Source organism: Takifugu rubripes, chromosome 2, assembly GCF_901000725.2.
Source record: "Takifugu rubripes chromosome 2, fTakRub1.2, whole genome shotgun sequence".
NCBI classification, from domain to species: domain Eukaryota; kingdom Metazoa; phylum Chordata; class Actinopteri; order Tetraodontiformes; family Tetraodontidae; genus Takifugu; species Takifugu rubripes.
In genome coordinates, this window is record NC_042286.1 from 8955126 (window position 1) to 8978832 (window position 23707).

The 23707-nt window shown below is 46.3% G+C and overlaps 2 protein-coding genes across 2 annotated transcripts; one reads left to right on the forward strand and one right to left on the reverse strand.

The window, feature by feature from the left end:
- Positions 1-293: 293 nt before the first annotated feature.
- Positions 294-5785, forward strand: plk4 (polo-like kinase 4 (Drosophila)). The gene is made up of 15 exons (XM_011617376.2): positions 294-493; positions 1371-1466; positions 1713-1808; positions 2034-2148; positions 2261-3224; positions 3296-3387; positions 3530-3855; positions 3932-4036; positions 4127-4229; positions 4305-4454; positions 4526-4754; positions 4843-4936; positions 5017-5142; positions 5216-5322; positions 5399-5785. The coding sequence occupies exons 1-15, from the start codon at positions 464-466 to the stop codon at positions 5511-5513; spliced, it is 2748 nt and encodes a 915-aa protein (XP_011615678.1). The 5' UTR covers positions 294-463; the 3' UTR covers positions 5514-5785.
- Positions 5786-5913: 128 nt separating this feature from the next.
- On the reverse strand, positions 5914-23601 carry itpk1b (inositol-tetrakisphosphate 1-kinase b). Its single transcript, XM_003962466.3, has 11 exons — positions 23396-23601; positions 22769-22901; positions 20840-20864; positions 15951-16076; positions 14217-14334; positions 10309-10407; positions 10078-10118; positions 9643-9808; positions 8382-8449; positions 8142-8304; positions 5914-8032 (listed from the first exon to the last, which is right to left on the reverse strand). Exons 2-11 carry the CDS (start codon positions 22861-22863, stop codon positions 7773-7775), a joined length of 1161 nt encoding a protein of 386 aa, XP_003962515.1. The 5' UTR covers positions 22864-22901; positions 23396-23601; the 3' UTR covers positions 5914-7772.
- Positions 23602-23707: the final 106 nt, after the last annotated feature.

The window sequence follows — 23707 nt, forward strand, 5'->3', positions numbered from 1 at the left end:
AGCAAGTAATTGGTGACATATTTTCTGTTATCTGGCATTCATCCCTATAGTTCCTTAGATTTAAAAAATGTCAAAAATACATTTAAATAAACTTGTGTTTGAGACAAAGAGTTTTTTTGTCTTGATTATGTTACTGTGATGGTGATCCTAACATTAAAATTCATCCAACATCACCACTGATGTGTATCCTTTGTTCTGGGCCATTTTAATCGCGAAAGGCGTTCCGGTGGTAGCTTCCGGTGGGCGTGGCTTCACAGCTTGTTGCTATGTGACGTATGCGTGACGTCGCAGGGGAGTAACGGGCGGATATTTTCAAAATGGAAGAAATTGCAAAGTTTTGGAGGGTAACCCAGGAATATCTATTTACCCCCTGAGAATACCTCAAGCGACGGCTGATGCCCTCGGCCGAACGACGCGCAACATTACGAGGCTGCAGGTATCTGCAGGGCGGAAAACGGGCACGATGAGTGTGTCGATCGGCGAGAAAATCGAGGTAAGTTCGTTTGTAATGCTAACGTCCAGAAGCTAGCTTCTTCTGCTTTTGTAGTTCAGCTCTATTTATTAGTGCTAAGGCTCTGCTTTGCCACTGTTTATCATCCTGGGTACTTTAAAGTTCTTCACTGTAAAATGTTAATACCAAATATTTAATCACTATATAGTGCATTTAGAAATGAACCCATTCTAATTGCTGGTATTATTAGCATTAGCTAATTTCTCGTTGTTTATTTGAAGCTGAAATCCCCAAAAAGGTTAAATTATTAATATGGGCACTATTCGTATTTGTGGCATGATTCTTTGTCTCCATACCTGCTGTGAAAGTAACTCGACCCTGACTCCTCTGGGACCAAGCCTGTGTCCTCCCATCAGTCTGTCTGTTTGGGTGTCCAGCATGCTGCTTGGAAACGGCCACAAGTGGGCCTCATCAGCGGGAACAGAACCGGGATAATTAAAGGCTTTGGTTGGCCATATGACAGTGTCAGGTGTTTGTGGCTTGGGTGACAGTTAAGGTTTGTTGTGGCTCACAGTGTGGAGTCAGTAGGTGTTGGCTCATTTACAATGTCGCAGGCTAGATGGAAGGTGCATGAACCTCTTCTGCACAGTTTCTCTCTCAATAACCTCTCTGCGGTCGATAGAGTCAGAACAAATGTGGAGAAGAATGGCTTTAATGCTGAAGAAGTTGGAATCCAGGTATTTTGTTTCTGTACCATTTGTCTGTGGAGGTTCCGAGTGGCCCAGGTCGTGCTAAAAAAGAAACTGGAATAAAACAAAGCTGCTTTCAAGTTGAGCTCTTACGATCTGTTTTGTATCGGCATGATACTTCTTTGTATTTCAATAACCATCGTTCTGATTTTTCTTTCTTTAATCTGTAGGATTTTAAGGTCCTCATGCTCCTGGGCAAAGGCTCCTTTGCATGTGTTTACCGGGCAAAATCAGTGAAGACTGGTCTAGAAGTTGCAATCAAAACGGTAAGTTTTATTCCTTCTCTACTTTGGCTTGCTGCACGTGTAATTTTGCCATGTGGTGGCAGTTGTTGGGTTAACTGTTGGGTTATTGGATCTTTGCTACCTCCCAGGGGTGTCTTATGGTCCCTTATACGCCATATTGCCAGTGACAGATTGATAATTGTCACTGGGTTCAACTGCCTTCAGACCACATCCACAGGCTGAAACCCAGGTATCAGGTTAATAATTATTTCTTTCTTCTGTCTGCAGATTGACAAAAAATCCATGCACAAGGCTGGAATGGTCCAGCGTGTGACAAATGAGGTAGAGATTCAGTGCCGACTGAAACATCCCTCCATACTCGAGGTAAAATTGGCTGTTGTATTGGACTTCTCAAAATTATGCCGCACAACAGTCTGTTGTGTGTTCTTGAATATGACCTCTGTTTTATTGTTGCCATGGTTATACAGTTAGGTGACGTTCCTCTTCATTGTTAAGCCCGTTCAAGCTTTACATGTGTCAGAAATGTTGGATGTTTGGATGTTGTTCTCACTTTCCCCACAAATATAAACATGTACTTGTGTTTTTAAGCTATACAACTACTTTGAGGACAGCAACTATGTGTACCTGGTGTTGGAGATGTGCCATAATGGTGAAATGAGTCGGTATCTTAAAGAGCGGAAGGTGTCTTTCTCTGAAGATGAAGGTCAGAACAATTTATTGATGGCCATTTTTGCTATAGAACTAGAAGAATGATGTTGCCATAATTTGCTTTGTGACTTGGAGAGGTTAAAATAGATGGTGTTTTTGTTCCCCAGCAAGACACTTCATGCATCAAATAGTGAAAGGAATGTTGTACCTGCACACGCATGGAATCCTGCACCGAGACCTGACCTTATCCAACCTTTTGCTGACCAACAACATGAACATTAAGATCGCAGACTTTGGCCTGGCCACTCAGCTGAAACTCCCCACTGAAAAGCACTTCACCATGTGCGGGACGCCCAACTACATCTCCCCGGAGGTGGCCACCCGCAGCGCTCACGGTCTCGAATCGGACGTATGGTCGCTCGGTTGCATGTTCTACGCCTTCCTGATGGGTCGCCCCCCGTTTGACACGGACACAGTGAAGCACACCCTGTCCAAAGTGGTTCTCGGGGAATATGAAATGCCCGCTCACGCTTCTCTAGAGGCGCAGGACTTGATCCATCAGCTGCTGCAGAAAGACCCCGCCCAGAGGCCCAGCCTCTCTGCCGTCCTGGACCATCCGTTTATGACCCGGAGCTTATTAGTGCGAACCAAGGAACTTGGGTTGGGAGACGAAGGCTCCATGGACAGCGGTATCGCCACCATCTCTACAGCCTGCACCTCCTCCACCTCGGGTAGCGGCGGTAGTCGCCTCCAGAGGAGAACTCGGCACATGATTGGCTCTGCTCTTCCTAACCGAATGGCGCCACTTCCAAGTTTTCCACATCACCCGGGTACTGCCTGTTACGAGGCAGGAGAGCAATGGCAGCACGCGGCGGATCGAGGCAGGGGCAGGGTTCTTCACGCTGGAGACGGTGCGCAGCCTCATTCCCGCTATCTGAGGAGGGCACACTCTTCAGACCGCTCCGAATCTTCTGCCCAAGGACTGGGGTCCGGTCTCCCTGAACTGGGGAGATGCCACTCAGAAGAGTCCCTGAGCGGCTTCGGAGGGTCAGTCTTCCCCATGTCCTCTAATCAGCATCCATTTTCAGAGCGTGGAAGGCTACCTTCTCCCCCGGTCAAGCAGTCAGCGCAGTAAGACAGAGCCTCTAAAGGTCATAATCTTATGGAAGTTGATTTCTCTAACCGATCGCCTTCTTTTGTAGTTCTGGCCGTTCCATATCTGCACAAACTGCACATCCTCCAAGCTTGAAATTTCAAGACATGGAAGGAGTTACTCACTGGCTTAATAACGAGGGTAGAACATCTTTTCTTTTGCATTTCTGAAGAGATTTTTGATTCCACTGGCTTCCAGATGTTATGATTTTCAATGATAAATGCATCCTTATATACAGGGGCCGGGTTAGCCACTGACTCATGTGACTTTTTTCCCCCCCCAGCCTCTGGACACAGGCCTGCAGAGGACAGCGGAGGCAGCTTCTACAGTGGCAGAGAACCTTTAGGCATTTTCAATTCCTGGACAGACAAAACTGTGGGCCAGAGCGTGCATCCGCATCACAGCCAGCACCACAACCTTCCCTCCAACTCTGATCCGTACCGGGAAAACATACCCGTGACTGATTTCCCAGCTCCTCACAGCAGAGAGTTTAAACCCCCTGCAGCCAAACTCGGTGTGGACAAAGAGAAGAAGACGCTCGGGGACATCGTCCCGCCGCTGTGCGCCACGCGTCTCAAGCCCATCAGACAGAAGACAAAAAATGCTGTCGTAAGACATTGTTTATGTTTTCTTTAAACACCTACTTTCATAAGCTCTCATTTACACTTCCTGTTTGTCCTTACAGGTGAGCATCCTGGACACGGGGGACGTGTGTATGGAGCTGCTAAAATGTCTTGGTGGTCAAGAGAGGGTAAAAGAGGTCCTCCGGATTTCCTGCGACGGCACAATGGTGAGCCCACTATTGCACTTCTGTTCTTGGGTAACAACCTCACGCAGCAAAGGCTTGTTGGCAAAATAGCATCAATGTTGCTGCCGCCAGGTGACGATATACCAGCCTAATGGTGGAAAGGGTTTTCCTGTCCTGGACTGTCCCCCCGCACCACCGGAAGATATTCTGATCTGCAGCTACGAGGATCTTCCAGGTACGACAGTGGAACACAGCCAGTAAAATTCCATTCCACAGGATTGGAAGTGTAAAGTTTTTTATCCCTTCTTAGAAAAATACTGGAAGAAATATCAGTACGCGTCCAAGTTTGTGCAGCTGGTGAAATCCAAGACTCCCAAAGTGACCCTTTACAACAAATATGCCAAAGTCATGCTGATGGAGAATTCTCCCAACGCAGACCTGGAGGTGTGCTTCTATGACGGTGAGTCCAACGCTTGCGATCCTGCCGCGAAACTCCCCATTTCTAACGCACGATGCCCGTCGCGCTCGTAGGAGCGAAGACGCACAAGACGTCGGAGCTGGTGCGGGTGGTGGAGAAGAGCGGGAAGTCGTACACGGTGAAGGGCGAGGTGGGGCTGAGCGGCCTGAGCCCAGAGAGCCGGCTGTACGTGGAGCTGTCCGACGAGGGCCACAGCATGTGTCTGGCTCTGGAGGCCGCCATCACCATGGAGGAGCAGCGCAGCACCAAGAACGTCCCTTTCTTCCCCATCACCATCGGCAGGTGGGACAACGCCGTTGATGAAGCGCGCTGCCAATTTCTTTATACCTTTGCTTTATTTGGCAATATATTTTTTCGCGTGCCGCTTCAGGAGACCGGCCAATCCGAGCTCCCCGTCCCCGCCATCACATTCGCTGCCGCCCCAAACGGCTTCACCTCCCCAGGCTCCACAAATCACTCCCTCAGTAAGTCTCATATGCTCCCTCTGTATTTAAGGCCTATGAACAGCTGGATTATGGGTAAATCTGACTCTACGTGTGTCCAGATGATCTCCTACGACGGCTCCGATTTCTCGAGCGCTAGCGTGAGCAAGAAAAGCTCCCCCGTGGTTCAGAGCGCGGGGAAAGTTATCAAGTCCATTTTTGTGCCCAACGTTGGGTGGGCGTCTCAGGTGAGTAGCGGTCGCTCAGTCTGGGATTAGCAGAGGAGTTTGTGATCAAACGGCTGCGTTTCCGTGCCACCAGTTGACGAGCGGAGAGGTGTGGGTCCAGTTCAACGACGGGTCTCAGCTGGTGGTGCAGGCCGGCGTTTCCTCCATCACATACACGTCTCCAGACGGCAGGATCACAAAGTACGATGTCGCTTTTCCCTTTTTTCCCCTCCCGCAGAATAGATAAAATAGCTGAAGCTGTCCTGTTTGCGTTCAGGTATAAGGAGAACGAGAAGCTGCCAGAGCACGTGAAGGAGAAGCTCCACTGTCTGTCCACCATCTTGGAACTGCTGGCCAACCCGAAGGCGCACAGTCGCCTCCAGCCCCATTAACGCGTTGCTCTTAAAAACACGTTGCTCTTGAAAAACACATCCAGGAAGAGAATGGGAAGAACACGGAACACTTTGTTCCACATGTTGTAAATACGCTGTCTATTTTACATGTACAGAAGATAATGAAAATATTTATTTTTAATAACCTTGTATAGTCCCAGTTGTCCCTGTTAAAAATGTTTCTCAGCTTTTTTTCTTCTTTTTTACTGCATCTCCTATTATAAGAAATGTGTGATCAATAAACATCTGGAGGCTGGTAGAAAGAAATTTAAGGATTTGGTGCTAATGTATGGGTTCGTTAATGCAGAACTACTGTAAGTACAGAAGGTGGAGGGAGCTAAATGTGCCTGGAGTAGTTCGGTTTGGTTTCCAGTTACTCACAGATGATCAGGAAAACCAGCACTGAAGGATTCACATTTATTTCACCCTGTTGTTTTGGCCATTTAATTAAAAAAGGTCACAAAATTGTGGATTCTCAATTGCAGAGCCATTACAAAAAAAACCCCCATTGTATAGATGTCAGCTTAAGCATATATACACATACTGTACATGACACCAAAGATGTAAACATTCAGGTAGAAGCTGGGATGACACTGGGTTGCAAAAATGACAGAGGGAAAGTTACATCCAGCCCCGTTCCATCGGGATGCGTCCGCAGTCGCTCGGGACTAGTTCTAGACGAGGACTGACCGATTTTCTTCAACCTGCTCCACTGTGGGACAGGTGAGCCTGTCCTGTCCCAGAGAGGTGCTGGTGAGATGGATGCACCAACGGTTGTTTTAGAGGGAGGAACTCAGCGACAAGAGGAGGAGGAGCAGATTCAGGGAGTGTGGTGATTACCGGAATCTAGGAAGGCCGTCCCCTGGACGCCACTTTTACAATCAGACCCAGCGCTTTACCATACCTCTGGTATCCCATGCTTTCATTCTTAATTTATATAAAACATTTCCCCATATAATCTCAATAAAATAAAATCGCTCTTAGTAGATACTCTGACGACAGTATTAACAAAAAGAATCGGAGTAAAAAGAAAATCTCACAGTGAACACTGGGAACAAGAGCTGGACTGTCTCTCCCACGTCTCCCCTCACTTGTTTGAACACATACAGCAGCTGCTACAGACAAGAGAATTGAATCTTTCTGAAGATTTCTGTTACCCAATCTGATAAAAGTCCTATTCCAGTGAAACTGAATATCAGAAAAACCACATTTTCCCCACTACTCTTCTCGGTAATATCACCTAAAATGTTGCTACCCGATTAGTGGACGTCCAACGGACGTGCGTTTGGACCATATTTTAGTGGAGGAGCCCCGAGTCCGCTGAGAAAGTCAAGTTGATCAGGAGAGCATTTTGCTGACATTACCAGATACAAGGACGTGCGGTGGTTAGGCAGCCACTCAGAGTAGGGGGAAAAAAACAAAACTCATTTGATCCAAGTGGAATCCTGAAAGATAAAAACAGAATTCTTTAACAAACATCCACAAGAAGGAATGTGAACCTCATCTTCCTGTGGTGGAGTCTAAGCGGGTTTGGGTCGGGTTCATACGCCTAAGACACTAATACACCTGAAAACGTCGGTGCGCCCACAATCGTTACGGAAAAAAAAGAATAAAAAAAAAAAGGTTGGTCTCGCGTTAACAGATCTACTCTGTTCGGCTGTTGGAGTTCCCCTCTGCCGACGTCTCCCCTGGTGGGCACTCGTCAAATTAAACGCAAAGCCATCATCTCCTCTGCCGGAGTGGCGCAGCAGCCGGGGGTCTGTTGAGTAGTGTTCCGAGGTCCAGCCGCATTATTCCCCACCCACGGTGGTGCCGGAGTCACTTCGGTCGGCGGGAGGACGCACGGTCCTGGCACAGCGGCGGCGCGCCCGTGTGCCTCCGAGAGTGCCCGCGTGAGGGAAACAGGTCGTACATTGCACAGCTAGTGGTATCTTCCTCCTGTCCCGCTTCGCCCCGTTAACATTACGCTTTTGTTTTGGGAACTTGGAGGAGGGGGTGGGAAGAATCAGCAATTAGGCAGAAGTTCCCAAAAGTTCACATTACAGTACTGTTAAGTCTCATTAGACAAAAACAAAATTACAAAAAGGCAAGAGAGGAAAAAGTCGACACCCAATCACCACCAATAACTAATAGGAAAAAGTTTGATTAGATATATTATCATCATAATTATTATGATTATTATTATCATTTGTGATCATTGTCTCAATTCTTGTTTTTTTTTTTGTTCAGGGACCAAATAGGAAGGGTGGGGCGGGGCAGTCACTGGGAGGAAGCCTTGGTTGCGATCGTGGAGACGCAGTGCTGCTGGAAGTTGGGCGACATCGTGGAGTTGCAGGCCAGTCTCTGACGGGAGCCTTTTAGCCCTCCCTCGCCATCAACGATCCAGGGGGCCGCGCTGGGTACCGTGTTCAAAGGCAGGCCTTTGGGCTGCTCTCCGGCGAGGTCGGGGCTGTGGTTCTGGAGCACAGCGGTGATGTGGTTCAGGAGCTCATTGAAGAACTCTGGGACTCCTTCATACCCTGAGACCAGCAGAACACGAAGCGTTAATTCACATTGATGTTCCCTCACCCACAAAACCAAATCAAGACCACAATTCCCCCGTTGTCCTGCTGGAGGACGAAGACCCACCGGGGAATGCGTTGATGTCGATCACTGCATGTTGACCCGTCTGGTTGTTGATGATGACGTCGATGCCAAACAGGGACACGCCCAGCGCCTGCCGCAACGACCTGGACAACTTCCTGATCACATCGTCGTCGGGTGGCTGAGACACTCCCTCGACGTTCTCTCTCTGAGAGCAACAACAAAGTGTGTTAAGGGCCAACGTCCTGCCCTGACATATTCTCTAATACGCACAAGAGCAGCTACCGTGGTCAGGTCTGAGGATGACTCGGGCTTGGACACGTTGTGGCTGTTGAAGAAAATGGCTTTTCTGTCTGAAAAGGGAGAAAAAGCAAAACAAAAAGAAATGATTTGCAAGGTTTTATCATAAACGACCACGAGGTGGCAGCAATGCGCAGCTGGGTGAGGCTTCATTAAACCAACAACCGATGTAAATAATCACGAGCTTCAAACTAAATCAGCACATTACATCTTCTGAGATTTGGATCGCTCCGAGCGTTCTCTTAAGTACAAAACAGCATGTAAGTTGTTTGACTTTGGCGAGAGGTTTCCTTTGAAGGCAAGATAAATGCCACAGGTTGAATTGCTGAATTTACTGCTCCTTTCATCCTTGTTATCGTTGTCATAATTAACTTTAGGGAGGTGGGGAAGCAGCGAGGAGTGCAATGGAAAAGTCAATTCCATCTTAAAGTCCAAATAAATATCTCCCTCGATTAGCTGTGGCTATAAAACGTCATGTAAATGGTGTTGAGATAAAGCTCGCTTGGCATGGTATTTCTCCGCTTTCAGGAGGCACCTTTATCGTGACGCATGTGCAGAGTAAAGGTGATTAACGGGGTTTGGGTTTAACAGCCTGGAAACTGAGGACTCAGATGTCAGCAGAGGAATGCCGACCCGTAACAGCGAAGTCAAACACAATGCAAGAGGATTGCTGATAATGTACAGAGTGAGCTCAACCTCTGTGACAGCATGATTCACCCTTTTATAAGCCGCCCCCCCCCCCACATACTGGACGTTAAACATAATCTATGGCCCCAGACGACATAGTACAGATGTAACACTGAGGTATGTGGCTTTTGTGTTTAACGAGGGCTGTTCTTTTCCGCTGCGCTACTCACCATTCCGGGCTGAAAGCAACTGTTCTGTTATACAAAGCGGACTCCTGCGCTGCTGGTGAAAGCTGCTTTGCATGAGGGCCTCCGCTGTATCAAATGCAAATACTGGAGTCACTTGTGTCAGGGAACAACCCTGCATTCAAGGCTGCATCATGGGGAAAGAATGGAGGAAAACGCGGTCCCTGTTTATTTTCGACGCCATGTGCCAACAGAGGGAAAAAAAAAAATCTATTGCCCTCTACAGCATCCCTTAAAAGGGTGAATAGGGCCGTCAGCAGGGGCTGTAAACCATTTATGAGGGCTTTTATTGCCTAATCTGGAGACATTGTGCAACTTGTACCATTTGGAAGCCCTCGGACTTCCCCACCTGTCCGCCCCTCTGTGTGCTCTACCTGTGGGCCCAGACGGGAAGTTCTTAAGCGAAGGTCTCTCCACCACAGTGTAGGAGTCTCCCACCACAAACACTTTGTAGAGCACAGCATTGTGGTTGATGAAGCTCTGGATCACACAGGGAGGCTTGATGTCCTGCAGGTCCTCTTCACTGAAGATGATGGCCATCTGCGGGACACACGGTCGCGCACAGACCTTTTGATCAAACGGTGCCACTGCTCACACAAACGTGCAGTTCTTCACTGGAGTGGGTGTTCAGGAATGAAAACTGACTAGTCTGACAGAAGGCTTGATTGATTTTTGCTGACACGTTAAGAAACACAAGGTATGGCACTTTATCTGCCTGCCCTGTTTGAACTTAGGTTAAATGAAAATCCTGTCACTCGATGGGTGAGACTGTTTAAACAGAGACAACAGCGGAAGGTGTGACCTCTTACCTCATGAGAGTTGGTTCCGTGAGCCACCCGTGTTTTGCAAACTAGAGAACAAAGTTTAGAGGAAAACTGAATTTAGAGAGGAAACCTCGGGGCCCTTCTGGTTTATCCTTCAATGTTAGCTTATATTGCTACACCTGAGTCCCGACATGTCCTATACATTTATGGATATTAGGCTACACAATGGTAGGATTGGGTTTTGAGATATTTCTCAAGAGTATAACCAGAACTCACTGAATGGGAACGTCAGTCCTTGTCTCCTGATCTGTTCCAGTACATCTGGGCTGCAATCGGCATTTAGGACCATGAAAGGAGGAGAACAAATCCTCTCATCTAATAAAAAAGTAAAACAACAGGAGAGGAACTGATTAAGTAAGAATTCAGAACAGGACAAATACAAGTTCCTCTAAATTTTAAACTGATGTTCATTTCAGGCCATAATCTAATATTATTACATTTAACTAAAAGAAGAATGATCCTTTTAACAAAATCTCTGGAGGGATTAACTAGTCTGTTCCTAACAACCACACACAATAGCTGAAAGAATGAAGAAAGAAGAATAGAGGAAAACACACCCTCTGATATGGAACAAAAGGAAAACACAACCAGCTGAGACTTTACCATCACTTACATGGGGGGGGGGGGACTAAAAGGGTGAGGCCGTGCATTAGCTTAGCCTTAGTTATCCTTGATCAAAAAAAACCCTAATCAAAACATGTTTTCATCACGATGAGTTGTGTGTCGCACACATTGTGACATCACGTCCTGCTCAGTCAGTTCAGATAAAAGCGATAATAACCAACATCCTGCAGCTCCATCACTATACAGGGGCCGACGACGCCAGAACAGAAATGTTAGACCTCTTCTAATTTCCCCTCCACCAAAGGCCGATAGGGGCGATAAGGCGACTGGAGATAAAGTCGCAGTGCAGGAAATGACCCACAGCGCTGAAGCAAGAGCTGGAGCACGGCTCAAGCCCAAAACACAATAAAAACAACCCAGACTTTCTGTTCCAAGGGCATCAGCAATACTCCAGCTGAGGTTGGTGAATACATGCTGCCCCTGCCCCCCCCCCCCCGACACCTACAGAGAATCCACCCAGAAGTGACCACACAGCGTCTGAATAAGTATCACCAGCAGTTCAGATATATTCTGGAAGATTATAGAAATAGCATCTCTCTCTAATGATGAAAGGTTTAAAAGAAATGATGAATAAGGGAACAGATAAAGGCTTAACACACATTATATGCCTCTGTGATACCACCTCTGGTCATAAATTGCTTCACAGTAGTTAAACATGTGCTTTGACCACTAATTTCAATATGAAATTTTAAAAATGGGAAGCTAATTCTTATATAAAAAGGGAATAAAGAGACCCAACATAGTTCAAAGGCTGATTATTTTGGCGTTAGAAGACAGAAAAACACCCCTCTTGTTTTATCACAGGGATACGCTTTGTTGTCTGTGCTCGGAATCTCTCAGAAGGATCTATTCAAGCGTCGGCTCCTTCAACCGGTCAGGAGCTACAAAAGCCACTTTACCCATCGTTCATCTTTGCCTTGGCTATAAACATGCATGTCATGGTGTTGTTATTTTACCAGGACAGAAATAGCAGCGTAATGTCTTTAGAAAACAGACTGGTAGGAAAAATATCCCCATTACGTCACCGTGTTCCCAAAGAACGGTGGCCTTAAATTTTGTCAAACATAAAACCATCCCGAGACCTAAACTCTGTCAAAGGAACAAGACGTCAAGTGCCAACCCGAGGATTTATAATAAAGAGATCAGGGAATAGTGGAGAAGAAAGTGTGGCCAAGTTTGTAATAGCGTGCGTGCTTGGCAGGGGCTGACATTTTCAGGCTGACGGGATGGAGAGGAGGGTGGGGGGGATCAATCTCTGCCTCTGTCTAAACACTCCGTGTTTGCTGCAGACCCGGAGGAGCCGAGGACGACGTTTACGGGATGCCTCTCAAACGTCATTAGCCAGTTTAGCCGTTTCTCTCCTCTTCTTTTCACTCATCTGGACATCCGCTGCAGTTCCTCCCGTTTCCTCTGTAATATAGCGTTAATACTTCATACTTGTGGGTCAGGTTCAACACACGCGCACACACACACACACACACACGCACACACACACACACACACACACACACTCTGCTATAAAGCAGAAGGTTGACGGTTTAAAGCCTAATCAGTCACTGTTACCGTAGTTCTTCTCTTCTTGGGCCCAATTATAGCTGATATGGTGTAATACATTTTCTCTCCACCCACAAAGGCGACACTCTGAGCTTCACTGAGGAAGCTCCATCCTTGCGCAGGAACATGTGTCCCGCCACACACCAAACACGAGCCGGGAGGGAGCAGCGGCGCATGACACACACACTTGGCGCCACCTCTCCTGTCACAACGCTCTTGAGCAATCACTGTGACAAGCGAGGGATGAAACAAAGGTCTCGGCCTTCCAGAACCAACGCATCACCGTCAGATGCTTTCTCATTCGACAACCACGACCTCTTTGTCCTTGCAGGGGTGGACCCAACAAGACTTAATTAAGAAATGACTAAAAACCAGATAGATTTACATTTCCTTTTACACCCTTCCTTTACTTCCATTTACTTGCATGCTGGGAATCTCCATCATGAAGAGAGGAAGGGGAATGAACTTAAAACACTGAGGAACGCTTCTGTTTTCAACAAGAGTTGACTTGACAACGGTTTCCGTGTACAAAAACAGCCAAAGATACCAAAAGTCAGGCACACAGGAACCAGTAAATTCAGCTAAGGAACATAAACAGTTACCTTGGTCTGTCTCACATAGGAAAGACAAAACCCCGTTGAACAACAGAGCCGTGTCAAAGCACCAGCGAACACAACTATGAATGAATAACAACGATCCATTAGTGCCTGTGTGACTGGCTGCTTCCCATCAAACATAACATTAACATGAGTTCATTCTTGCACTTGGGTTTATACTGACTTAAACAATTCCCAGAATAAGTTAAATGCACCGCGACCGGTACCTTTGAAGATGGAGGAATCATTCAAGTGATTTAAAAAAAAAAAGGTTTTCCAGAGAACCAATAGTGCACCTCAAGTGCTTCCTTCTATTGAGTGCTATTCTGAGTCATGCTGACTGAAACACGGCAGCCACTCGGTGGCCTTTTACTACTGGGTTGCCTTGGTAGCTGAAGGACTCGGCTGCCTCTGCTGATAAAAAGGAGGAAGTGGCCCTGCCTAAGAAAGCAAGGTAGATTTCACATTACCGTGCTAGCGTAAGATTAACTAAGTTCCTACTTTCAGAAAGTACATTTCCCTTCAGATAAATGTACCTTCAAGCAGCAGAATGAAGATAATTTTTTTTTAAATCAATTTCTATTCATGTCACAGGGACATTCAGTACACTAAAGCATTAAGTGGTGCATAAAACATCTCAGTATAAACACAGTCATTGGGCCATTTTCCTCTTCACACCAAACACGAGCAGTAAGTGAGCAATGCAGCTCTTTGTTATGCAACAGTCGTCAGGGGTGTTTGGATAGAAAGATGTCTTCTTTTGGTTCTATTTTAGGAAACTCATGACACTGTCACCACGCTGAAACGCCCCTGAGCTGCTGCTCTGACTCCAAGCGTCCGTGACGCCGTGGCGCTTGGCGGCTATGCTACCTGCCATCTATGGGGAGGGGGACGTAGGTGAGTCACGCATGTGTTTACGGCGTGTGGGCAGGGAATGCGCCGCTTTCGTCACCGGGTTCGTCTGCCTCCCATCAAAATGCACATCCCACTGACTCATTTACAGATGGCGTCGGCAGTTGCGAGACGGGCCTAAGGCGAGTTCTGGTTAGCTGGAAAACTGTCAGGCAAGTTCAAGCAGGAGAATAAATAGGTGTTTTTGTTGCTAAAGAGGGAAGGGGGGGCTGAAGCCAAACATCTGCTGCTCTGCTCGGAAGCATAGTGTAAAATAATTCAAGTGAGGGGCGACAGGGCTGTCGCATGTTATCCACGTGCTCCCCCTCATGCGGAGGAAAGGCAGACATCTGAGCCGATTCAGAATGTTGTGCACGCTAAGGCAGGAGGTGACGTCCAGACAGTCAACACTTCCTTTATCATTTAATCCAAACAGAAACCCTGGAGACGGGGTCGCACCTTTCATACAGCTCTCTAGTCTGTGGATGAGCTGGTAGGACTTGCAGCGGTCCAGCAGAGTCCGGATGGCTGGAAGGGGGTCCAGTATAATGGTCTCAGGGTGAGCGTCAATGTAGTCCTGAAACAGTGAAAGGCAAATATGATTCATAAAGTCAGGGACATATGCACACCACCCACACCTTAAAATATGGCATATTGATGAGTCCGTTTGTCAGTCAGATGGAATAATTATGTGAGAACTGTTCAGTATATTCTCAGAAGGGGACTTCGCCATTTCCTGAAAGGGTCTAAATTATACGGCTAACGGTTGGATATAAATCAATTTGAGCAGCCACCAGGAGACACATTTACGAGTACTTTTGAAAGGTTTTAAGATTGAAGGGAAGTATCAATGATACAGCGAGTTCTAGGGGATCATCAACGTGAGATGCACGCCAGCGGTTCCGTTTAGGTTACATCACCACATCTCGGCATGGTAGGCAGCCGGGTCAGCGTGCGAGTTGCTATTTTATGTAACTGCTCTCCCATTCCCTCCTCTGTCCCCACACCACCTCCTCCCTGCGCTTCCAGCTCTGCTTTCTCCATCAACCCTGACTTCCGAGCAATTTTTACTGACTAGCAAACACTGTCAGGTGAACCTGGCTGGCCGGGATATTATAAAAACACACCGTCGAGAACGGGGTCCTTTGAACGATCCGCTGTTGTCTGCATGAAAATAAAACACGTGGTGGCGTCTGTAGGATTTGAAGAGAACTGAGAAGCAGTGCCAAAGAAAACAAAAATCAGGGGAACAGATGAACAGAATAAGCTGCACCATGTTGTGGCTGTGAGACAGATCAAGTGAACAGATCGACCTTCACCTCGGCAAGCGGCACCGTCTCCAATCAACTAACTGCGAGCTGAAACGATCAGCAACACTTGAGTTTTTAAGTGGCAGGCTCCTACAAACAATATTACCGTAATGTCATCAATGTGTGGTGCAGCTCCACATCACCACACACATTAGACCCATGTCTTAACCCCCCCCCCCCCCCTCCCGGTTAGGTGGCCACCCTGAAAGCTTCCGTCTCCTGAATTCCATGGCGTGACAACCTGGACTCACCCCGACAACAGGAGCTACAACCTTTAATAAGCGTATCCATAATGCATGTGTCAATATCAATTAGCGGCTGCTTGCCTGAGCACTAAATGAGCATTAAGGAACATGTTGAAACGTGGCAGCTCCTCGTGCGCGAGGGCGAGAGGAGGGAGACAGAGGCGCTAGTCGGAGGCGAACTCACCGCCGCATCATCGTACCATGTATAGCCATGTTAGATTCATGAATGCGGGGAGGCTGAGCAGGCGCTTGAATGCCTTCACAGGTCCACATTTGACTTATGGGGACTCTCTTTACACAAACCTTAAACCTGAATGTTTACATGCAACCAGAAAACATCCTGCTTGGGCGTGTTAATATGTTCACTCCGTGAGGACCCGCTGATTCTTCTGTTAACACCCTTGTTAATAATTAATGGCTCTTCCCAAGCTAAAGAATTAAAAGACAAATATAGCAGTAACTTATTTCCACATGCCGTCACATTTAACTGAAGAGAGTAGGATTCATGCCTTGTGATTAGACGCAGAATTGTGTGTAAAATGAAGGATGACGCATATTTCAGGGGCTGTAAATGACCGACACCTTCCCGGCTATATTGTTCATTACACACATGAATTATTAGAGAAAAAAATGCATACCTGCACTCTTTGTACCAGCAGCATAGCCTGTGAATCATTCTGGTCTGCCTCCAGGATTAAGTCAGTCAGTTTGTGGATGATGACATCCAGTTGACCCTGTTCCTCCAGAGGCTGGCTGAGGTCCAGCTGTGAAGATCAGGACATCGGTGGGTTAAAAGCTACAGCTGATGCTCAGGAATACAATTATAGTCAAAGATTTACCTCACACTACTTCATTTTAAAAAAAACACACACCCTCTTCTCATTGCTTTATTTATAGCCTTAACACTGGTGCTAACAAAGTTTATGCTGTATTTGTTTGAAATGACAACACCGGGATATATTTATCGTGTGCTGCAGCACAAATCATAAAGCCCCCCCCACCCCCCCGAATCTCCCTGAGCATATTTAACAGCTGCTAACAAAACAGACCACATCTGTTTAAAGTGCACCTCATCTGGAACTCAAGAAGTTCAAATTTGAAGCAGCCATCTGTGCCATGTAGCAACATTAAGACAGATGGTTGCTAAGAGCTAGCGATGCAAGTCCAGTTTGCCCATTGTGTTGATTTGGAGCCAGACATTCTAGTTGAATCTGATGCTAGTGAAGGTCTTTAGCATTAAGGATGAAACTACTCTGTGCTGCCACTGTTGCATCACAGAGTTGCAGACTAACCGAAGACTTTGTACACGTAGTCCTCACAGACAAAAGACAATTTAGCAACACCTGTGCAAATAAGTGGCACAGGCGTCCACTGTCCTTTATGCATGACCTGAGAGTGAACGCCACCTTTGTCACCATGTTATGATCGATGCAGGGAACTGTGGAGGCTTCCAGTGGCCTCGGTCAAAGCCAACACAGCCCGATTAATGATTGTGAGAGGTGTGATGGATAGATAACTAATTACTTTGACCATTGTCCTTCCCGATAGACTGGTAATTGGTTGTATATCAAATGATAGATGGAACAATCATATGCTGGTTCTTTCTGAATGAACAAAATGTCAAACACAAGAGATGAAATGTTGGATGTACGTCAGTGTTCGCTGGGAAACTTTGACCTTCTCTTCAAGGAGCAGGCAATATACCCGTCAGTCACTTTATTGAAGCAAATATTTAATCAGCCAATCATGCGGCAGTAACCCGGTGCATTCAGGCGTGTAGAATGTAGAAATGATAAAGACGAACGGCCGGGGCCGAGCGTCAGATCTCCAGGCTAGAAAGAACGTAGCTTAAAATGCACTGGTGGAGCAACAGCAGAATGGTTTCAGTCAGTAAAAAAAAATAAAAAAAATCAGCTTCTTACACAAGACGTATAATCAGATAACTACAGATGAGGATGGAATTCACATAGTTACTCAAAAAGGAGTCGTTATTTCAGCCCTTTATGTTCCTTTATTGCCCCTTCTCCTCCCTGTAGGACAACACACCACATCCCAAGACTCCCAGTGACTCAAACAACACGCCTTCACCCTAATCAGCTAGTATCCACAGTCCCAGACCTCAATCCAAGGCCCCTTTGGGATGTGGAGGAGAAGAATCAAGCTGGGAAATCTGCGGCTTCCACCAAAAACTCTCAAAAATGACATTTTCTACTACAATTTAAAATAACCCAAGACCCAACATTAGCTATTACTGACAAGGTGTGTTACACCTGTAGGGATAAAGACTATATTCCAAACACACCATGTGCAATACATGTCAAAACGCCCAGAAATCTTAGGTCAAAGATTCCTCTTAAGAGCAAATTACACTTCAACACCATAGTTTCATTCCCTCGTATTCAACTTGGCTTTAACCCTCTTGCTTGTCGGGACATGCTGTTCCCACTCAACAAGAACAAAACGACGACAGTCAAAGTCTCAACCCACTTACAGTCGTCTCGAAAGCAAAACCGGGTCGCCAGTTCTACTTTATGATGCCAGGTTTCTTTTTATCTTTTGTAACCAGATGAAATTGAACCCGACGCTGCAGTGAATCAGCATCTCACTGACCAGAAAATGCTGCCGTGGCCTCGAAAACACCTCGCGTGTAAGTCGAATGTTACATAACGGCGACGCAGCCGGGTCCAACAGCAGCTGCTATGAGCTGCGGTGGTGACAGGTTTCTGAGCCATGAGCTATGGTGCTTTCTTTCTGTCTACAGTCTATTATCAGCTAAACAAGCCCGGGAGAAAGCCTTTATTCTAGCGAAACAGGATTTTCAATCTTTTGTTTACACAATACTGTCCACAGTCTGGGCCCTCCGCAGAAACGGGACTTTATGTTAGAGGTCAGCACCCATTGGGGAAGTCACATCACAGAGGAGGTCCGACTCCGTCTACGAGTGTGTGCGTACAGTGACCCTTTATGTAAGAAAAGCCAGCAGTGATGGCGCTGATGTCCTGCTAAATGCTAAAACAGACGTGCTGGATGACGTCCTTCTGGGACGGTGCTAGCTGAGGGCCACGGTTGTGACGGACAGCATAAAACAACAAACGGGATCCTCGAGGGAGAGGCCGGGGCTATTCAGGGTGTATTTCCCGCTTTGATGTATTTACAGAGTGGGCCCAAACTTGGGTGATTTCAAGAGAAAGCAAGGGCCAAACATCGTTACCATGGATATGAGGTAACCCAGTACAGTGGACACACACCAGCGCTGGTACGAGACGCCAGCAGAGGTTCCATCCTGGTACCCGTTCATCCTTTAAAATGCTCTTTGTAGTCACTCTCAGATGGCGCTAACGTCAGCCGGGTCGCTGCTTTGTTGGCTGAGACAGAGAGAGAGAGAGCGTGCTGCCAGAGCTGATGAATGATTTATTTTATACGTTGTTTATTAGTTAACGCCCGGTCTAAAGAGAAGTCTGTGGATGTGCAGCAGGACAAGAGCAAACACAACAGAAGGTTCTGAATCTACAGCTACACTCAAGTCTCCTGACAAGGCTCTTCAAAATCAGTACATAAGACAACTGCCTTTAACCGTTTACATTATTACGCAAGCGGGGCAGAGGATATTTGGTGGGGCACTTATTGCTCTGACTAATTCTACTAAGCTGGGGGGGACAAACCTTTCACTTTTCTTTAACGTGCATAAATCTAAGGGATAAAAAAAGATACTTCAATATAAAACGTACATGAATATAATATATATATCAATGACGAATGTCTAGATTGTTAAACTGCTAGGTAATTTTTTTTTTTTTTTTTTTTAAAAACAAACAAGGGCATATTTTTCCAAAGGGCAGTAGAATATCATCAGTTTTGGTTGTGTTGGTTTAAATGGGTACACTGTACATTTATAGGTTTTCCCACACTAGAAATGGAAATAAGAAATAAAAGTCTCGGGGGACTTCCGTATTTAGTGCAGACTGTGCGCAGAATCTGATGATATATCTACTTTCAACTCGGGAGGTTCCCACCTCTGGCAAACACCACTGATTGGAAGCTTTAGTGCAACTGGAAAGACGTCAGTCTGGTTCTTTGGGGAGCAACTGATTCCAACAATTCCCCTTAAATGTATCTGCTGAATATAGTTGTTAATTCATAACCATCCGCCAGAATACAACAGGCTATTTAGACAGTAGATGCTTTTAGAAAAATAAATTAAAAAAAGCGGTATGGAGACAAAACAGAAAGCAAAATGTCATCTGAGAGGCAGTTTCACTTTGATTTCGTAATTTGACCTAAAACTAATAAGACTTCCATCCGTTACTGTATTTGCATCCTGCTTGTGTTCAGATCTGTGTTCAGATCCTTCAGTTTTCACTGTGCTGGACATAATGAGGCAGACTTTATAGAAGGGGGGGGGGGGAAACAGTGTATCAAGGCCACAGAGTGACCTTACAGCATTATCACAGATGAAAATAGCAGACCAGAGCCGACTGGTCCCTGAATTCACTGGTGCCATTGAAAACCTTTGTAAACAGACTGGTCTGAGGAGGACAGGGTCTGACCACAGTATTATCTTTATTTGTGACACAGCCGTGCACTGTCTGTTACCGTCAGTGGGTGCGTGATGAGAAGCGGCTGGTTTTGTCTGGGTACCCTGGGCTGAGGGGCTGTGAGGATATGATGTCCCCTCGGGGAAGGTTGAATGCACAGTGGGAAACAAAGCCTTGCTTACTTTGGGACTATTCCCAGGACAAGGCTCTTTCAGGGAGAGCTGATATCGTCAGCAACGTGAGGGGAAGGGAAAAAAACCTTTAGAGAGGAAAACAAAAAGAACCTCCCAAGAAGACGATTTTGGAACGAAGCATTTTATCTTCCGCTGCAGGAAGCACTTATAAGGAAAAGTGTTTTTGAGACTCCTGGACTTGGTAACAATGCTGCCGTTCAGCCCGTTCAATACCTTAATGTATCCAGTTGGGTATTAATCAAGATAGAAGCTTTTACTGCTGACAGGCCAAATTTACAGTGAAAACATTTGTTCTACAGGCCCACTAGACACAAACCACCCCACCTTATAGGATGTAGGACTACCACAATAAAAGCAGATGAGGTTCATCACAACGGTGATTTAAAACCAACTCATGATTAAAGATGGATATTAATCTTGGCGTTTGTATGGAATTATGTTAATGCTTGGAATGATCTAAAAGACAGCTTCTCCAGGAACCGCTGTCAGCATGTTGCAAATTTCAAACTAAAAGCTGATAAATGGCTTAATGTTGGCCAGGTTTCCCAGTTGGCAACAAGCACCTGGTGAAGTTCCCCTTCATACGAGTGTGTTTTATGAGTCAACGAGACAATAAGGCAAGAGATAGACCTCGAATGCCGGATGGAAATCTCTGATCAATAAGTTTGTAGATCCTAACTGTAAAAGCAGCCATTGGGGCTTTAGCCAAAAACTACTCGAAACAAGTGACTTCTTTCACTATTACTGTTATTGAAACCAACAGTTGACAAATACGACAGTTCAGAAATGTCCACCTACCTTAATGACTTCTATTCCTCTTTTCCTGAAACACAAAAGTAAAAGTCAATTATTTGAAACGACACTTTGCATCTCAAATCAAGTTGTACATTACAGCCGCTTCCAGCCCGCAGTCACGACACGTTTTCCTGATTGCTTTAATTTCTCTGATTTATTGTTTATTTTAGGTTTTTGTTCAGCCCTTCCATAGAGAGAAACCAGCCAATTAAAAAAAAAAAGAGAACTAGTATTTCAAGGGGAACTAGCTTGTCGAGCAAGATTAAAAATCTGGCTAAACCAGTTGGGCAGTACCACCGAGATAGCCAGTCCACTTCAAGGCTTGAGGCTTCATTCAAAATAACTTGCACCGTTAAGGCTGTCGTTGCTGCGGGTTACGTGATAAAAGAGGAGTTTAATTTGACATCAGGAGGTTGGAAAGACCCCACCAGCTAAAGCATTGCTGCCATTGAGTCCATAAAGACAATGAAGTCAGCAGCTCCGTTCTTTCAGAGCAACAATCTCACGCCTAACAAAGTGGCGCTCGCCACCGCACTGGCTGCTCGCTCACTAATGGGACTAAATCACATCAACTGCACGAGAACCTGAATAAGAGCGTACAGTGGGTGCAGCTCCATGTAATCTGATCAGACTGCTCAGCTCCCCGCGACCCCCCTTTTAACGGGAGCGAGTGACGACATGGCGTGTTGACTGGCCGCATTTCGCCTGTATGCAAATGTGGAAATGCAGGAACGATTCCCTGAGTGCAGCTGAACGTGACAGAGCAGACTCTGACCAGAGCACTCGGCGCCAGCTGCGCTCCTCATGACGGGAGCTGGCAAATCTGGCGATTCTGCCGTTCTATTCTAGACGTTCGGTTTAGTGTCGAATGGATCCGAACGACCACAGCACTGCCATAAAAGGTGGCGCTGATACACATCACAAAAATACAAACCGGCCTGATAAAACTTTAGCAGCCGCGTGGGGACGAGCGGTCAAGCTTTGACATATTTGATGTTAGGAGAGTCATTTTCTTGCTCCTTTGGCCCCACCTTTTTTTTTTTTTTAAGTTGTCGTGTCTCTTTCTTACTGCTTGAGCCTGTTTCTTTCACATTAATCAGCCCTGAACCTCAGAGCTGAAGGGGGGAGGTCGGTGGGAAAGTGCTGCCAGGAGGTTTATCCAGGATTAAAAATATTTTGTGGATTAAAATGTTGCAATGTGTGCGGCTCCAACGAGGTTTCTGTGCAATCAAGATCTCACATTAGTCCAAAAGCAGATGCCTGTAGGATTCACACACTTGTGGCTGTGCTGTCATCGCCCTGGACACCGTAGCTCTAAAGCTGCCCTCTCGCGACAACAGTTCTTTTTGGTTTTTTCAGATAACCACGGACCAAATATAGTCCACGCTTCTATGCGATGTTTCACTGTCAGCTAACGAGGCTGTTAAAGGGTTCAGGGTGCTTCCCAACATGCACAGGGTTTGCTTGTACCAAAGTCCTACTGAGAAAATCCATGTCCTACTTTATAACACATTATATAACACATTATATACAACACTCGGCTGGAGATGGATAAGCTACAAGACAAAGTGCCAAAAGCGCTCAAGTCGCGTCTTCTCCAAAGGCTGGTAATAATCAAGACTGCAGTAAAAACTGCATCTGTGAAAAATCCATGTTATGGACAGAGATTCAACCCTCTCTGAACTCACTCCAAATGCTCCTTCAATGGGACGGTTGGACACCAAAGCAGCTGCCTCATTGTCTACCACTATATCACTACCGGGGTGGTTGAAGTTGAACACACTTGGACTATAGTGAGTCTTTTTTTACCCTTGAGTTCACTTTTAGAATGTTTACAATGTTTTGTGGCCTCAATCACTTGCCCAATCAGCCTGTGAAGGCAGCGATGAGCAGATAAGGACATTTGTGAGGTGGCTCATTACAACAACATACCTGCACAAATCAGCGAAGGCCTGAAAATTCAGCTTCTTCATCTTCTTGTCGCTGAGCCAGTAGCCGACCCTACGGCCTCTCAGGAAGGTCTGCATCTCCACGGTGAAGGAAACGCTGCGACTGAAGCTTCAACCTGCGCAGTCGGGGGAAAAACACAGGATGTCGCCCAATGATGAGGGTCACAGCGGCGGGATGGGAAAGCTCAAGTTCACTACTCAATTGATATGGTGGTTACCTTACTTAAACATGACCGCAACCACAAACGGAGGCTTTCGATTCTGAACCACGTTTCATGTCTCGTACGCTCGAACGCTATTATATTACAAGTTGCAAATGAAACATTGCATTGTTTAGCATCCGTGTTCTGTACACAGAAGCCCCCCTCCGTGCTAACATCAACTGCTAATGTTAGCAGGCTAGCCTGTGGTGACAGTCTGCACAGCTATTGGCATGCAGTGAGGAAATGTAAGCTGGCTTGCAACCAGTGTGAAATGAATGGTCACATTGGTGCGCTTTAGGAATTACTAAACTTATTGCTGTTAGCGGCGACTGCTGTTAGTTGGCTAACCGATTAAGCTAAACTAATGGTCGCGATACGTCAAGACTGTAGAGCTAGCGTTAAATAACCTGGCAAATTTTGCGCAGCTCCTCCCTGAATGTACGTCCTCTTCAGAAGTCAGTGTCCCATTGTCGGTCCGTTCAGTGGAGAATAAGAAGAAACAGGTTGAGGGTTGACAGGCAGAGCTGGACTCACGTTGAGATGTTGCCTGTTTCTCAGCCTCTACGTTGAAGTGGCTGCACACACCCGGGATCCAGGAGACTGGTGCCGCCTTCACGGCCGCTCGGAATAAAAGCCACTCCCAGTGACTGGCCAGTTTCTATTGAATGAGGCGGTCAATGAAAGTGTCAGTTTAACCCAAAAGAAGTCCTTCTGGTTGA